General features: G+C 35.0%; 3 protein-coding genes across 4 annotated transcripts; all 3 read right to left on the bottom strand.

Moving 5' to 3' along the window:
* Positions 1-722: 722 nt before the first annotated feature.
* LOC133875896 (G-type lectin S-receptor-like serine/threonine-protein kinase At4g27290) lies at positions 723-5,322 on the bottom strand. Of its 2 annotated transcripts, none has more exons than XM_062314167.1 (7): positions 3,834-5,322; positions 2,612-2,758; positions 2,333-2,493; positions 2,051-2,261; positions 1,691-1,928; positions 1,460-1,610; positions 723-1,259 (listed from the first exon to the last, which is right to left on the bottom strand). In XM_062314167.1, exons 1-7 carry the CDS (start codon positions 5,098-5,100, stop codon positions 960-962), a joined length of 2,475 nt encoding a protein of 824 aa, XP_062170151.1. In that variant the 5' UTR covers positions 5,101-5,322; the 3' UTR covers positions 723-959. The 2 variants fall into 2 exon arrangements, with proteins under 2 accessions (XP_062170151.1, XP_062170152.1); XM_062314168.1 differs by having other exon boundaries at positions 2,624-2,758.
* Positions 5,323-7,461: 2,139 nt separating this feature from the next.
* On the bottom strand, positions 7,462-10,279 carry LOC133875902 (G-type lectin S-receptor-like serine/threonine-protein kinase SD1-1). Its single transcript, XM_062314174.1, has 7 exons — positions 10,033-10,279; positions 9,314-9,448; positions 8,983-9,137; positions 8,701-8,911; positions 8,339-8,576; positions 8,110-8,260; positions 7,462-8,034 (listed from the first exon to the last, which is right to left on the bottom strand). The coding sequence occupies exons 1-7, from the start codon at positions 10,130-10,132 to the stop codon at positions 7,735-7,737; spliced, it is 1,290 nt and encodes a 429-aa protein (XP_062170158.1). The 5' UTR covers positions 10,133-10,279; the 3' UTR covers positions 7,462-7,734.
* Positions 10,253-11,291, bottom strand: LOC133876273 (G-type lectin S-receptor-like serine/threonine-protein kinase At4g27290). Its single transcript, XM_062314553.1, has 2 exons — positions 10,569-11,291; positions 10,253-10,504 (listed from the first exon to the last, which is right to left on the bottom strand). The coding sequence occupies exons 1-2, from the start codon at positions 11,289-11,291 to the stop codon at positions 10,253-10,255; spliced, it is 975 nt and encodes a 324-aa protein (XP_062170537.1).
* Between the last annotated feature and the right edge of the window lie 6,273 nt (positions 11,292-17,564).

The following is a 17,564-nucleotide window of genomic DNA, read 5'->3' as shown; positions in this document are numbered from 1 at the left end:
AAAAAATGAATATGATTCTAATTTTGCTTTTTTAAAAAACAAATCATATTTTATTCAATTTTTTCTAAACAAATCATATTTTATTCAACAATTTCTAAAAAGTCAAACTTCAAAATTTACACACCATATAAGAATTAAATTCTAATTTCAAAAATTCAATACCCAAACGCATCATTAGCGTTGGTGGTTGCAATGGCTTTGATACCAATTAACGGTACTCTATGAGGAAATGGATGAACAATGGAGGAATGTAAAAATGGAAGGGAAATTGTATTGACAATGAACTCCAATTAGGGCCGGAGACAAACTACAAGATAAAAGTCTTTATCAATTCTCAATAATCCTCATTAACAATCAAATTGCCTTTAAATAAAAATAAAAATAGATAAAGCTTAAAGTGATAACACATAGAGTTATAATATTCAAATTCAAATAAACTCTAATCCTAATATTAACTAATATAATCTTAATGGGGTGAAATTTCATTCCAACTCCACCTCTTACCCTAATCTAACCCATATCATCTGTCGGTAAAATAGGGCCGAGAGGTTTCTCAAGAGCATGATTTGGCATATCCTTAATAAAAACTTTCAATTGAAACTTTTAACTGCATGTGTTTCTGGTGACAAATTATATCTATATTTATAGAATGCTCTATATATAGAAGCCAGAAGGAATTGATTCTAAAATTATTCAAAGAACACACACTTTGAAACACATGATTAGTCCAACTTGTAAAAGAATAATCCACTAGATGAATAATCAACATGAATCCAGTAGGAGCAACCTTACACTAGGCCAAAGCTATTTATCTTTTCGACCCTTCTATCGTAAAGAGTAGTAGCTTCCATAACTTTTTTGTTCAGCAAAATAAGCCGAAACCATTATTACATAAATTCTTTTTTTTTTTTAAAAAAAAAAAAAAAAAAAATCTCAATTTTGCTCTCATTTGATGATATTTACCGTGCTTCCAACAATGTAGTCGTGATTTTGTTTATTGAACAATTTTCATGCTTGCTAGATGAAGGATCAGGTTCAACTGAATCTGTAAAGAAACCTGGTTGCCTTGGCTTAGGTAATGAACTCTCACTGCTCAACATTTGAACAACAGACGACATGTTTGGTCTATCTTCTGGTTTTTGTTGCACACATAACAAACCCACATGAATTTGTCGTAATACATTAGATAGAGTGCATGAGTCACCTTCCAATTCATCAATCAACTCTATTGGCCTCTCTTCAATCCATAATTTCCATGCCTGAAAGAAATGAAAACCAAAATTTTTGAGGGTCGGACTGCATGCCTTCAAATTGGTCGATAACTATTAAAAGAGCAACAGAATAACAGGGGCATCATGTGATCCTACGTACTTCCAAGAACTGCATTGTTAATAAAATGTTTCCTTAAAAATAAATAAATAAAAGTAAATTAGTAGGATTTGCCACTCTTTATGCTTACATGTCCAAGAAGATTATGCTGATGGTCTGGATGACAAAATCCTCTATTCTTCTTCCCACTCAATGTCTCTAATACTAAAACTCCAAAGCTAAATACATCAGATTTTAGTGAGTACCGACCATGCATCGCATACTCGGGAGACATATAACCACTGCCAAATATCATTGTAAAGAAAAAGAAGTTAAAAATTGCTAACTTAAGCTTTTAAAAAAAATGTTTGAACATACTTACTATGTTCCAATAATTCTATTGGTCTCGGAATCAATTTGATCTCCTCCAACTAATCTAGCAAGGCCAAAATCCGAAATTTTTGGATTCATATTGTTATCTAGAAGTATATTGCTAGCTTTGAGATCTCTGTGGATAATTCTTAGTCTAGAGTCTTCATGAAGATAGAGAATCCCCTTAGCAACACCACGAATAATGTTGATGCGCTTTTGCCAATCTAGTAATTTACGATTTGCTTGATCTATCCAATTTCACATTCAGTTAGTACGTACCTTGCTAAATTCTCAACAAACAATTTCATCAATGAAAAAGGATAAGACTAAACATGAATGTACTAAATCAAGTCAAGGTCAATGTTCAAACCGAAAATAAAAGAGTCCAAGCTTTTGTTGGGCATGTATTCATAGATTAACATGTTTTCATTTTCTTGAATGCAGCAACCAAAAAGCTTCACAAGATTACGATGTTGAAGTTTGGCAATCAAAATAACTTCATTTTTCAACTCGTTCAATCCTTGTCTAGAATTCTTTGAAAGCCTCTTCACAGCTATATCTCTCCCATCTGGCAATATACCCTGAAAAATGAAAGATTCGGTATAGTTTGGAAAATAAATAATATAGCTCTCCTAGTTATGTTGTTATTTACCTTGTACACGGGACCAAAGCCACCTTCTCCCAGCTTCTTGTTGTTTGAAAAATTATGTGTTGCATTAGCTATGGTTGCCAAATCAAATATCGGTAACTCCATATCTTCCTTCCCACTTTCATTGTCAGAATATATATTTCTCTGACTTGTTTTTGTCGTTCCTAACATAACAAGAGATGCATGGGCATGAAAAAATCTTGGATGGTTCTTTTATCCAAAGCAAAATACTTACCCCCGAATATTTTCTCCGTGAAAGACCTATTTATTTAAATTTCTTACCTAGAAATTTACCTTGATTTCTGAATTTCTTCTTCCATATGTGTGAGACCAGTGAAACTGTTGTCATTCCCACAACTAGTAATGTTGAGCCCACTATAATTGCTACAAGTTTCTTCTTGCTGGGGTGCCTCTTTTTCTCAAGATGATCTGAAAGATCAATACAGAGTCAGGTGACTTTTGAGAATAATGTGTTTTGCACATAGTCTAGACGAGTTATGTACTAAATCTTTGCGTTCAAGAAGTGTTTCATGCGAATAGAACAGCAAAGACTATGATAGATAAAATTTTTTAGTGAAGATTATTCTATAATAAGAACCGGAACCATTACAAACATTTAAAAACAGAACAATAAACAAAGACATTGAATCATATGGAAAGTAAATTGAAAGTTTGAAAATACCATTGTATAATCTATATATGCATCATGAATAATGGGTTTTGCCCTATCTACATATTAACCAACTTATCGACATAAACATGACAAACTCCATCTGCATTGCATAGTAAAAATAGCAACTTTACTGGAAGCTCTGTTCTAGTAAACAAAAATCACTCATTTTATTCCTCTTAACAGCAAGACCAAGAACATGAGTTTTTGTCGAACTCTTAATTTTTGAAATGGGTGCAGATGAAGTGATAAAGCAGTTGAGCTCAACACGACCACGGCCACGGCCACTTCCTAGTTTCCCTATCATCTAGTGTCTATAAATGTTGGTTATTCCCAATTAAATTATAATTTATTCAAAAAGTATAAGTTATTAGGAAATGACAAGTGAACACTGAATGTTTAATTAAAATAAGACGTGAATTATAAAGATATATTCAAAGTCAGAACTTTAGCGGATAGAAAATTGTAAATTTAACTATTTCATTATTATTTCAACACTCCTATAACATGAGGTCAAATTCCCTTTTATAAAATGAGGTCTAACACCTAAAGTATTTATTAAAATTAGATAAACTGTAAAATTAAAATTTGAACTCAAGCGTATTCAAAAAGTTGTACTAAAAACTGAAAACTAATAATAAATAATAAATTTAATTATTTAATCAATATTATAAGATTCTTTTCACCTCAAACAAACATATAATAAGCCCACCCTTTGCCATGCATTGCTAATATAAATATAATAATCCCATTTTTGCCGATTGAAAGTATTTAAAATAAAAGAAAAACAAAATTCAACAACATCCAAAGAGGAAAATAAAAGTGAAATCGTACCCAATTCTGAAATAGCCATCTTTATATAGAGGTCTTGTCGGAATAGTCCATCCTCAGGGTATTCTTTTATGTCAACTAGGCTACCAGACCAAAGCACACGGCCGCTTCCTCCCTCCCTGACATCTAAAGGTGCATATGCTGTGCAGGAACAGTTCTTCAAGCACAATCCTTCGCATTCCTTGAGGGTCAGGGTCTTGTTAAACCAGGAAGAAGATGTGTCGGGCAATTTCACCCGCGTGTGCTTCTGGAAACCATGTGTGTCATTGCATTCCAAAGGAGTCCTTCGAGCACACCCAGCAGCCCAATTTGCTACATCCCATTCTGTTTGAGACTTGGGTAAGAATCCTTCCAAGCATGCACATACAGGAGATTTATTGATGTTGCAAGTAGCATATGCACCGCATATGGCATAATTGTCGCACTCTTCTGCCTGTGCTGTAGAGTAAAGCTCCCAACTGTGTGTCCGATCCACCCAATTGAATCGTTGCGAAATGCCTGATGGGTTAAGCACAGATCTTGAGAAAACAGAAGCTTTTAGGAGTTTGTACTCGAAATAAACCTCCTTCTCATTCCACACGAATTCATACTCATATACTGGATTTGGTCTTAACACGTGACTACCCGTAAAAGTACGGCCATTCCATGACCCTGCTCTAGCCTTTATTGAATCTCCCTTCATAGTAACCAGTTGCGGAAGCCCACGAGGATCTATCCGTATTAAATACTCACCTTGAGCAGGATCATCCGTGCTCTTCCAAGATGATAAAAATCTATCTAAACCAGTAACTAAATCCCATCCAAGCTTCATTTCCGGTAGGTGTGTGTCACAAGGATAATCAAAACTCTGCCACAAAAAGTTCTCATTTCTATCTTTCACAACAAGATTCCCGGTGTCCAAGAGCTGTACAACTGGATTTGCTGTGGTTCGTGACGTATTAGATGACCAAACAATACCTTTCGTGCTATTACGAAGCGCAAGAACTCCATCACCAGTTACTGTAAGAATTCCTGAGGAATCGTTAAGCGGAGCGTCCCTGTTGGCTACCCATACAACTATCTCTGGAGATATCATGTACCATATTCCCACATATCGACTTTTAGAATTACCTGGGCTGAAGAATCCCAATTGAAATGACCCGCCAGACGAAACTAAAGTGCCACCGTCGTCTCTGATGGATTGACTTGGAGTAATAGTCTCTGGTGCAATGGAGGTTCTTAAGAGGGAGAACAAGAAAGAGTAGACAAAAAGATGGGTAAAGATTTCCATTGATTTTCTAATGGTTTATCTGCATGTAGTATATGCATAGAAATCAAAATTTATGCAGCCTTCTTCTCGGTTTTCTAACATATGTTCTTATCCTCATGGTTTATCTGGTCTTATTCGGAGTCTTCTATACCCTTCTTCTCGGTTTTTTTCTTTTTTCCACAAGTCAAAAGTCTTTTCCAATCCATCTCCCTTTTCTACAAATTTTGAACGCAGGAGGAGTCTGATTCTCGTTCCCGCAGAGAAAAGTGTACATATCAATTATTATTAACTTCTTTTCAAATACCAATTATATTAATGTCTTCTCTAAATTAATAAAAAATGTTAAGTTTTCTAATGACAAAAATATCTTTTGTAAAATTATAAAAAATCTTCTAATTATTATATATATATATATATTCATTTTTTTAAAATTATATATATTTTATAATTTTCAGTTTTTTTCTTCTTTTTAAATTTCATTTCTTTTATTATTATTTTTCATTTTTTTTCGTTTATTTAATTTTTAATTTTTTAGTTTAATTTTTTTCTTTTTCAAATTTATAAGGATATTTTTATTTCATTGATAAAAGTTTAGGATCATTTTTTGTCTTTTTGTTGGTCTTAGAGGACATTGTTATTATTATTATTAATATTATTTTTGTAGTTTAATTAAGTAGTAGTTTGAAGGGTTATTTACACTTTTCTCTTTTCGTTATTTTCAAACGGGGTCTATGTAACGTGACTGGAAAGCCAATCAAAAGTCAATCATGGGGCCCAAGATTGAAATCACTGGTGCAGCGTAGTTTGAGCATTTATTTATTTGGCCTGAAAGTACAAAAGAAAATATTCTACACCTAATTTCTTTTGTCTTATAATTCAAGTTTTCCACCTTTAGGATATCTTTCATCTTTAGAATAGTCAGATTTCAATAGTTGCATTTAATAAGTGGGGATCGATCATTCAGCAAAATTACTTATATATGTGGCTCTCTCTGGTTTGCATACGATATCAGGTAGGAAGAGTCCAATAAGAAGGTTGGGAGAAGAGCATATCAGTGAGGACCACTTGGTTACACATTGAATGGCAGTATTCATCCATGGATCGATCATTCATCAAAATAACTTATATATGTGGCTCTCTCTGCTTTGCACATGACATCAGGTAAGAAGAGTCCAATAAGGAGGATGGGAGAAGAGCATATCAGTCAGGACCACTTGGTTACACATTGAATGGCAGAATTCATCCATGGATGGGTTATGGTTTGTTCGGTTTGAATATTATTCAATATTCTAATCGTGTTTTATTCAAAAATTCGAAAACTCACATCCAACCCGAATAAAAATTTGGATTTAAATATTCTAATTTTCAAATTCCCTTATTCAAATGCCATGATTTTTCAATCATTTATCAACATTAAAATTCATAACACCAATCATTATACACAACTTTTCATACAATTCAATCATTTCCAATCACTTCCTATCATTAAAAAATACATTTTTCCAATCTCAAAAATTCAACACCTAAACACAAATTCAAAAAGAATTTGAATTCTATTCAACATCCAAACACATTTTTATTGCCTCGAAATTCGCAAATAGATTCAAAATATTATTCTTATTCAAAAAATTCAACACCCGGGCCCAAAAGGATCATTAACAATTCAATATTCTTTAAAACATGTATTCCTTCAATATCCTTAAAGATATATATGCAGTCCTTGGATATATTGAGACTATCGAATTACATGCATGGAACCAAATTCAGGCACCAAAATAATTGTATTCTGCCCATAAATTTTAGTCCTCACTCCTCACTTTTGTTTATAACATAGTACACCATATGGCAGCGGTTTGGTTTCTGAGATGAGCATTGGAACTAAATGATATATCAATAATGGACTCGTACAATCCAATACATGTTGCGATCAATTCATAGAGCTCGCCAAAGTTTAGCTAGAAAACCTACTTTTGCTATTTTAAAACTCTGTTTTATCACAGAATCAAGGAAGTGAGATGTAGATGTCCAAAAACATCTGCCATCACACTTGATCTCCACCATTGTGCAATCTGCCAAAAAGGCTCTTCACAGTTATTTGTTTGTAGTGAATAGATAAAGCATTTTAACTGTCTGATCATTACAGTTGGCCCTAAACCCAACTACTGACGGGCTCATTATGCATTATATGCATAATATAGATGAGTTACAAAGTTACATAGATATGTAGAAGACACGGCATCAGTCAGTAAAAGAAGGCCAATAGATTTCTGTAGAGCATGTTTTGCCATCTGCTAAATCAAAACTTTCAATTGCAACCTTTTAACTGCATTTCTGGTGACAAATTAGATTTAGATTTATAGTATATATATACATGGTAAAAGGAATTGATTCTAAAATTGTTCAAAGAACACACACTCTGAAACGCATGATATAGTCTTTTGTGTAAAGACTAATCTACTACATGAATAAACAACATGAATACAGTAGGGGCAGCCTTGCACTAAGCCAAATCTATTTATCTTTTTGACCCTTTTGTCCTAAAGAGTAGCAGCTTCTAGACATTTTTTGTTCATCTAAATAAACTGAAACCATTATTAATTATAGAAATTCATTAAAAACAAGAACTCTCTATTTTTGCTCTCAATTTGATGATATTTACCGTGCTTCTAACAATGTAATGGTGACTCTGTTTACTGAACAAGTTGCATGCTTGCTAGATGAAGGAACTGCTTCAAGTGGATCGGTAAAGAAACCCGGCTGCCTTGGCCTAGGCAATAAACTCTCATTGGTCAACATTCGAACTACAGATGACATGTTTGGCCTATCTTCTGGTTTTTGTTGCACACATAACAGACCGACATGAATGTGTCGTAGTACATTACATAGAGTGTACAAGTCACTTTCCAATTCATCGATCAGCTCCATTGACCTGTCTTCAATCCACAGTTTCCATGCCTGAAAGAAATGAAAACCAAATTTAATTTTGTGGGTCGAACTGCATGCCTTCAAATTGCCACTCTTAATGCTTACATGTCCAAGAAGATTAAGGTCGTGGTCTGGGTGACAAAATTCCCTATTTTTCTTTCCACTCATTGTCTCTAATACTAAAACTCCAAAGCTAAATACATAAGATTTTATCGAGTACCGTCCATGCATCGCATACTCGGGAGACATATAACCACTGTCAAATATCATTGCAAAGAAAAAGAAGTTAAAAACTGTTAAACATAACCTATAAAAGAATTTTAATCATACTTACTGTGTTCCAATAATCCTATTGGTCTTGGAATCAATTTGATCTCCCCCAAATGATCTAGCCAGGCCAAAGTCCGAAATTTTTGGATTCATATTATTATCTAAAAGGATATTGCTAGCTTTGAGATCTCTATGGATAATTCTCAGTCTAGAGTCTTCATGAAGATACAGAAGCCCTCTAGCAACACCATGAATAATGTTGATGCGCTTATGCCAATCTAGTAATTTACTCTGTGTTTGATCTGTCCAAATTCACATTCATGTTAGTATATACCTAGGTGAATTCTCAACAAATAATTTCAGTAATGAAAGGGGATAAAACAAAACATGAATGTTCTAGATAAAATCAAAGGTCAAGGTTCAAACCAAAAATAAAGGAGTCCAAGCTTTTGTTGGGCATGTATTCATAGATTAACATGTTTTCATTTTCTTGAATGCAATAACCGAGAATCTTCACAAGATTACGGTGTTGAAGTTTTGCAATCAAGATAACTTCATTTTTGAACTCATTCAGTCCTTGTCCAGAATTCTTTGAAAGCCTCTTCACAGCTATATATCTTCCGTCTGGCAATATACCCTTAACATAAAAGAGTCGGTTTAATTTGGAAAATGAAAAAATATTACTCGTCTAGCTATGTTATTATTTACCTTGTACACAGGGCCAAAGCCACCTTCTCCTAGCTTGTTGTTTGAAAAATTATCTGTGGCATTAGCTATGGCCGCCAGATCAAATATCGGTAACTCCATATCATTCTTCCCACCTCCATTGTCACAATCCTTCCTCTGATTCCTTTTCGTCATTTCTGAAATAATGAGAGATGCATGGGCATGAAAAAAATCTTGGATGGTTCTTTTATCAAAATCAAATTACTTACCCTTCAATCTATTCTTTATGAAAGACCTATTTTTTTAAATTTCTTAGCTATAAATCTACCATTATGAATCAATTATTATCAAAGTCAATTTCTTAGAAATTTACCTTGGTTTCTGAGTTTCTTCTTCCATATGAATGAGACCAGTGCAACTATTGTCATTCCCACAACTAGAAATGTTGACCCGACTATGAATGCTATTAGTTTCTTCTTGCTCGAGTGCCTCTTTTTCTCAAGATGATCTGAAAAAGATCAAAACAAAGTTAGGTGACTTTGAGAATAACTCGCCTTACCCATCGTCTAGACCGAAAAATGGGTGCAAATAAGGTGGATAAAGCAATTGAGCTCAACACGAACAAAGTCAACACTTCATAGTTTCCCTCGCATGACAATTTGTCTAGCTTGTCATTGTATGATCAACTTATCAAGCAAGCTTTGAAAGACATCATTTACTGTACGTCTTTCGATGTTATTTATCTCCAGTAAATCATCACTTATTTTAAAAGGTTAAGTTAATCAAAAAATAATAAATTTAATCATTAGTCTTAACATGTGAATTATTCAAGTGAAATGTGAGGTAAATAAGGCCTAGCACGTAAAATATTTATTGAAATGTAATCAACTCTAGAATCAGAACTCAAGAATTCTACTTTGATACCACGTTAAATTGTTACTTATCCAAAAACTTAAACTTGTTAGAAATTATAAATTCAATCATTTAATTAACATATAATAAACGTACTTTTGCCAAAGGATATAATTTTGCAAAATAAAAGACCAAAAAATTCAGCAAAACTCATAGAGAAAAATAAAATTGAAATCGTACCCAATTCTGAAGCGGCCATCCTTATATAGAGATCTTGCCCTCCCTCGGTGAATCCTTTAATATCGCCAAAGCAAGCAACCGCTTCCTCCCCCCTTGACATCTAAACTTGAATATGCCGTGCAGGAGCAGTTCTTCAAACACAATTCTTCGCATTCCTTGAGGGTCAGCGTCTTGTTAAACCAAGAAGAAGATGTGTCGGGCAATTTCAGCCCTGTGCGCTTCAGGAAACCATCTTCGTTATTGCATTCCAAAGGAGTCCTTCGAACACACCCATCAGACCAATCTGTTGAATCCCAATCTTTTGGAGACTTGGGTAAGAAGCCTTCCAAACATGCACATACAGGAGAGTGATTGATATTGCAAGTAGCATATGCGCCGCATAAGGCATAATTATCGCACCGATCTGCCTGGAATGTAGAGAAAAGCTCCCAACTCTCTGTCCGATCCATCCATCTGAATCGTTGCGCAATGCCTAATGGGTTTAACACATATCTATAGAAAATGGAACTCTTTAGGATTTTGTACCCGTAATAGACCTCCTTCTCATTCAACACGAATTCATACTCCAATAGTGGATCGACTGATTTTAACCCATGACCTGTAAGATGAATGCCATTCCATGACCCTACTCTAGCCTTAATTTTAGATCCCTCCGTAGTAACAAACTGTGGATACCCATGAATATCTAGCCGTAATGAAAACGCACCTTGAGCAGGATCATCCGTGCTCTTCCAAGATGATAAAAACCTTTCTAGACCAGTTACTAAGTTCCATCCAAGCTTCATTTCCGGTAGGAATGTATCACAAGGGTAATCAAAACTCTGCCACATAAAGTTCTCCGGTTCATCAAATTTCACATCTTTGACAACAAGATTCCCGCTGTCCAAGAGCTGTGCAACTGGATTTTCTACGGTTTTTGATGTTTTAGATGATGACCAAACAGTACCATTCGTGCTATTAAGAAGCACAAGAACTCCATCATCGGTGACCTTTAGAACTCCTGAGTGATCGTAAAGCGGAGCATCTCTGTTGGCGACCCAAACAACTGTCTCCAAAGATTTTGTGTACCATATTCCCACATATCGACTTTTGGAATTACCTGGGCTAAAGAATCCCAATTGAAATGATCCGCCAGCTGAAAGTAAGGTGCCACCATCTCTGAGAGATTGACTAGGAGTAATAGTAGTATCTAGTGTTATAGAGGTTCTGAAGAGGGAGAATAAGAAAGAGTAGAGAAACAGATGGGTAAAGGCTTCCATTAATCAGTTATCCTTTCCCTAGTAGTAGTATGTAGTTTATGCAGACCCAGCGCATTATTTCTTCGGACTCTACCCTTTGTCCCTTTCCTTTCTTTTTCATTTTCAATCTATTTTGCTTTTGTACAAGTCAAATTGGTACTCCTATTGTGACGTCCCACATCGCCTGGGAATGAGGATGTGCTTATATGTATAAATGCACCCTATATGACACAACGCGTTTTAAAGCCGTGATGTCAATGAACCTATCAGAACTCCGCAGTTAAGCGAGCCGCTGCGAGAGCAATCCCAGGATGGGTGACTTCCTGGGAAGTCTGATATGGGGAGCCAAAAGCGGACAGTATTGTGTCATTGGGGGTGGATCGTTACAAATGGTATCAGAGCCATTGCCCAGCCTGAGATGGTGGGAGCGTGCACAAGCCCAAAGAGGGTTGCCGGCGGGCACTCGCTGGGATGCCAAGAATGGGGGGATCCTATGAGGGTCGCCAGCGAGGACGCTGGGTCCCAAGGGGGGGTGATTGTGACGTCCCACATCGCCTGGGAATGAGGATGTGCTTATATGTATAAATGCACCCTATATGACACAACGCGTTTTAAAGCCGTGATGGCAATGAACCTATCAGAACTCCGCAGTTAAGCAAGCCGCTGCGAGAGCAATCCCAGGATGGGTGACCTCCTGGGAAGTCTGATATGGGGAGCCAAAAGCGGACAGTATTGTGTCATTGGGGGTGGATCGTTACAACTATGACCTATCCCCTTGCAACACCAGGCCTATGTGATGTGACTTGAAACCAATAAAGTCACGATGGGCCCAATATTTAAAAGAGGTGAAATGTTAAAATTACAACAAATGCGCTGTATGTGCATAACTCCAAAGCATATTAGAAGGTTTATATGTGTAAATTTTACATCAATGTACTTTAGAATTGTTGTGCACTTATAGTGCATGTATCACTGCCCTTGAAAGAATAGTTGAATTTTGACGGATAAACAACAGAGCATAGAACTCTAAGGTAAACAAAATCATGAATCAACTAGTTTCAACAACAATGCCGACTTGTCAAAAATGAAGCAGATCCAAACTGCCTTTCCAATACCCAAATGCCATACTATTTTCAACAATAAAGCATATCCAAACAGTTTCTTTGATTAAGCTCAAATTATGCTGCAAATTTCATACAAGTTTCACAAATGAAGCGGATCCAAACTTTTGATGAAGTTGAACTTTCTATATTCAGCTCAAATTACACAAATATCAAACATTTTTCAACAGTAGAGTACATCCACACTGCACATAAGAGTTCAAAATATACGAATTCAGCTCAAATTATGATAATTCCATACAAGTTTCACACATTAAGCAGATCCAAAACTCTAGACATAGTTCAAACTTTCCATATACAGCTCTAATTACCGAAATTTCATACGGTTCTTACAAAAGGGAGCAGATCAAGCTCTACCCATAGTTCAAATTAAAATCACATATTCAGCTCAAACTAAGCAAATTTCATACATTTTCCAGTAAAGCTACCAACTTTTCCTTCGCAGAAACACTATGACCAGAATCCGAGGGAGTGAAACAAGGAAAGCAAAAAGAAAAAGTACCAGTGACCCTGATCGTGTCACTGAATTCTAAAACTTACCCACTTGGTACTTGGAATTTCTCCTTCAACCCTCAACACCACAAGAAATACAAAGAAACTGTGAACTCAAACAGCCCAGCTCGTAATACAAGCATTCCCACTTGAACTCAAACCGATCTTCGATTGGAATTTCTCCTTCAAACATTGAACATAAAAGTGTCTGAAAATGAGGGAGCGAGGAGTAATGTTTCGCCAGAGGCAGCGTACATGTTGCCAAGAGGTAAATACAATGTAGTAGCAGCAGTTTTTTTTTTTTTTTTTTTTTTTTTTTTTTTTTTTTTTAATATTTTTAAGGGAAAAATACATTTTCTCCTCTTAATTAAGTTTCACTCTTTTTTTAATTTTGCCTATAATGTTTAGAATTTTATAATATACCTCAACTAAATTTTGAAAATTTTGAATATTGCCGATCCGTTACTTAAGTCCGTTTTTTTTGTTGAAAATCAACCCACGTGCAGTTTTTAAAGATAAATCTCCTCAAAATATCTATAAAAAAATAAAAAAGTTATTTTGAAATAAAAAAATAAAAAAAATCTAGTGAGGGTAGTTGAATCCACCTTATAGGCTATGGGGTGATTCATCGCCCCAAGGCCTGCCAAATGGGGGTGGCCGAGCCATCCCACCACCTTTGGAGGTGGTTTAGGCCACCCTTAAGTGGCCAAATGGGGATGGCTTAAACCACCCCCATAGGCTACGGGGTGGCGAGCTACTTCCATTCTGGCCAAATGATATAGGGGTGATTCGGCCACCCCCTTGGCCAAATTAGGGTGGTCGGCCACCCAAAATAGCCATCGGGGTGTTTACAGCCACCCTCTACTTTTTTTTTTCTTTTTTTTTTTTTTTTAATTTAAAAAAAAAAAATTGTTTAAATGTTTTTTTTTTTATTTTTTAGGAGAAATTTGGGGAGATTTGTTCCTAAAAACCCATGTCCGTCGAACATGTGTCTATTTCTATTAGAATAAACGGATTAAAGTAATGGATGGACAACATTAAAAATTTTCAAAACTTAGCTGTAGTACATTGCAAATTTTAAAATATTGGATGCCAATTTTTTTTTTCCTTTTTAAAAAAGAATTAAAGTATTAAACTACTTTTAGTTTTTTCTAATCAAATAAACAATAGAATAGTTCCGGGTTTCCTTTTTCTATACGATTTAGATAGTATTGCAAATAAACGGTAAATGACAAAGAAAGTCTTTTTGAACTAAAATAATGGGTAACTTTTACATCCTCCCCTCAAACTACCACTTAATTGACAATGTCATCTCCAAACGAAAATGGGAACACCAAGAAAGTTTGTACTTTGCATGAGGTTTTTTTAGAAGTTTTTCCTACATTTAAAAAAACATGATGAGATTTAGGAAAACTGCTACTAAATCTCCTTGTGTTTTGAAGAGGCTAGCCAAAATTTGACTAAAGCGCATTTTGGCTAGGTCATTCGAGCATTTCTAGTAAACTAACCGAAGTTTAGCCAGAAAGTCTACTTTTATTATTTTGACTAAAATGCATTTATTTACTTCATGTAAAAATTCTTCTTTAAATGAAGAATTTTGGGGGCGAAATGTGCTTATAAGAAGATCATTGTAGATCCGGCTATGGCGAAAGTAATGGCAGCCCTGGATCGGATGCTATTCTTTTCTGTAAAGAAGTGGGCTTCTTCGATATTATACTTGAAGGGGATGCTTTGCAGATAGTCTAAGAGTTCAACTTGGATCCGCCCTTCCTCTCTCGCATTGGCCATTTTATTGATAACATTAAGCATGAGATTGGTTGTTTTCGTTCTATTAAGGAGGCATCTCTCCATTGTCTAGACCCATGTGTGGTTAGAGCCTTAGAGGAAACACCTACTAGTATTCATGGTGTTGTACTTGGGGAACAAGTGTGTCCCTAAATCCTCTATTTTTAGGTCATTTTTTCTTGATAATGAAGCTTGATGCAATTTTGTTCCAAAAAAAAAAAAATTCCAACCGTCGTATTCTTCCCACGGTCATTTTCTTCTGATATGAATGTACATTGTATTTACATTATTCTTTTTCTATAAACATTACAGTTTTGATTTTTAAGAATAGTGGGTATCAAGTGAGAAATCACATTGCACATCTGACTTGTAGCTTTGCAACCATCTTTTTCATCCGATGATTTAACAGATTTCTATAGTGTGACACGTCAGAGATAATAAAATAGTGGCACATGTCTTATTTAAGTTAATGTCACACTAATGAAATCTGATAAGTCAATAGATAAAATTTGATTATAGAAAGTCAATACAGTATCGGAGTCAGGATTTTGGGTCGGGGGGGTCAAATTTTTTTTTTTTTGTTATGCAAGGATCTAATGGCAGATTTGGTAAATTTACCTGAATACAATCTCATTTAGAACTCGATTAGAACTCAATAAAATTATTGTTATTATCCATAATTTCAAATAACTAAAATTATAAATTTCATACAATTAAAATATGTATGTATTTTCTTATTTGGAGAAAGTAATATTTGATTACAAATATGCATGGAAGTCAAAGGTTAGGCAGGACGCGGACTCGATCTACCCTCCAAATCGATCTTGCTTTTCTACAAATTTGAATCCATGATAGTCAAAAAAGATGGGTAAAGGCTTCCATTGATTTTCTTATGCATAGAAGTCCTATCACGTTCTCATCTAGAAGAGAAATGCTAGATTAGCATGCTAGTCCAGGGTATGGAAGAATTACCAATTGATTTGTTAAAATATCTCTCGTATAAAAAAAAAAAATATTGTTTCAAGTAGAACCAAGTTATGAAGACAAGTATCATGAGTTAATTACTATCAAGAATATGATGCAAGAAAGTAGCACAAGTCACAGCCTACTATACATATTAAAGGCCAGAGTTACAAGCATTTAAGAAATTAGAGTTACAAGATGACTAATTATATTTAATGTTGTCAATGTAGAAGTAGAAATGACTTGTAATGTTTAAATTATTTTTTTATAAATAAAATCTTGTATACAATCAAAAGAATTAAGGAAGATGTAGTCAACAAAAGGCTTTGACGAGTAGATGTAGGCCATAAGCCGAATTACCTTAATTCTCTATGTCTCTCTTTCTTGTTTGCATCTCTTTCCTAAATTATGTGATCTTATATGGCATTGAGCTATAGGCTAACACCAGTATTAGATCTTGTGCCAATTCTTGTTTTTTTTTGGCTCACTCATCATTTTGCATCTTTAATCATAACCAAAATCAAAATGCCCACAAATATCTATCGTGTGCTAAATTTTTATTTATTTTTTCTTAGATTTTTTCATCCTGTGCCCGAGTTATTTCTTTTCCCACACCCACATGAGTCTCTCTCTTTGTCAAGATGACATGCCATACTGCCATTGTTTCCTCTACTAGCAAATAACACCACCCAATTATCTCTTGTTGGAAAAAAAAATAATAAAATAAAAAATAAGGTCCAAAGAGGTTTCATGCCCATAGTTGACCAAATTCCAGCCATATCAGCCTCTTCTAGCCAAAGTTGCCGATGTCCAAATTCCGGCCATAGTAGCCGATGCTGGCCAAAGTCATCGATGTCTAAGTCCCGACTATAGTAGCCGATGCCAGCCAGAGTCACCGAAGTCTAAGTTTCGGTTATAGAAATCGATGTTCCAATTCAAGCCCTATAACCATTTTTTTTTTCTAGCCCTTGATGTTCAAGATCAAACCTCAACGTCCATGATCTACCGTTGGGTTTGCGGAGGCATATTAAAACCAGAGTTACAAATATTCAAAAGACAAGAGTTACAAGATGATAAATTAGATTTAATGTTGTTAATGTAGAAGTATAAGTGACTTGTAACATTCAGATTATTTCTCTATAAATAGAGTATTGTATACAATCAAATAAATCAAGCAAAGATGTAGCAAAGAAAATGTTTTGATGTATGGATGTAAGCCATACGCTGAACCACTTTAATTCTCTGTCACTATTTCTTTGTTCTTATCTCTTTGTTAAATTATGTAATCTCACATACAAAGGGCCTTTATATAGACATAAAAGCAGTGAAAGCAAAATCTTTTGCATTGATTTCACACAGAATATCATTTGGCTCTTCAAAATATAGAAACGCTCAAATCCAGCCTTTAGGGCATTTGATAATGAGATTGGAGAAACACTTATAGCAACCAGATAACAAGCTTCAAAATACACCCAAAATGCACTCTATACCGTTAGACTAAACATACACACACAACCACAAGTGTGAGTTTCGGTTCTAAAAGTCAAGTCATACAAATTGTGTATTCTATAATATGTGGCTTTCAAATGTCTAAATGCTATCACGCCAAGTTCTTTTAGGCAATTGAGAAAAAAATCTACAACTACCCATTCTGCTTCAGGAGTACAGAACAAAACCAAGTTCAATCATTTGCCCATATAAAACATCACGTCTACACATTAAACATTAACCCTTCTAATTATGAAAAATGAAAGAGAGTAGAAATGACAAGAGGAGCTTGGTCTGAATTGGAAAAACCTAACTGGAGAAAGAGAGATGCGTTGGAGATGCGTTTCAAATTAGAATTTGGAGAGAAAAAAACAAAAAAAAAAAACAAACAAACAAACAAAAGCCAGGTAGGCTTGGGTGTAAGGTTGGAGTAGAAATAACATAT

This window comes from Alnus glutinosa, chromosome 8, assembly GCF_958979055.1.
Source record: "Alnus glutinosa chromosome 8, dhAlnGlut1.1, whole genome shotgun sequence".
NCBI classification, from domain to species: Eukaryota; Viridiplantae; Streptophyta; class Magnoliopsida; order Fagales; family Betulaceae; genus Alnus; species Alnus glutinosa.
This window is presented reverse-complemented; position numbering and strand designations above follow the sequence as displayed.

Coding starts and splice junctions, on each gene's coding strand:
- LOC133875896 (XM_062314167.1), bottom strand. CDS start 5,100: ATGGAAATCTTTACCCATCTTTTTGTCTACTCTTTCTTGTTCTCCCTC. Junction 2,759..3,833: donor GATGGCTATTTCAGAATTGG/GTACGATTTCAC, acceptor TTGATCTTTCAG/ATCATCTTGAGAAAAAGAGG. Junction 1,611..1,690: donor AATAGAATTATTGGAACATA/GTAAGTATGTTC, acceptor GATATTTGGCAG/TGGTTATATGTCTCCCGAGT.
- LOC133875902 (XM_062314174.1), bottom strand. CDS start 10,132: ATGTCAAGGGGGGAGGAAGCGGTTGCTTGCTTTGGCGATATTAAAGGA. Junction 8,912..8,982: donor GCTTTGGCCCTGTGTACAAG/GTAAATAATAAC, acceptor TTTTATGTTAAG/GGTATATTGCCAGACGGAAG. Junction 8,577..8,700: donor CTTGGACTCCTTTATTTTTG/GTTTGAACCTTG, acceptor GAATTTGGACAG/ATCAAACACAGAGTAAATTA.
- LOC133876273 (XM_062314553.1), bottom strand. CDS start 11,291: ATGGAAGCCTTTACCCATCTGTTTCTCTACTCTTTCTTATTCTCCCTC. Junction 10,505..10,568: donor TCGTGTTGAATGAGAAGGAG/GTCTATTACGGG, acceptor TAAACCCATTAG/GCATTGCGCAACGATTCAGA.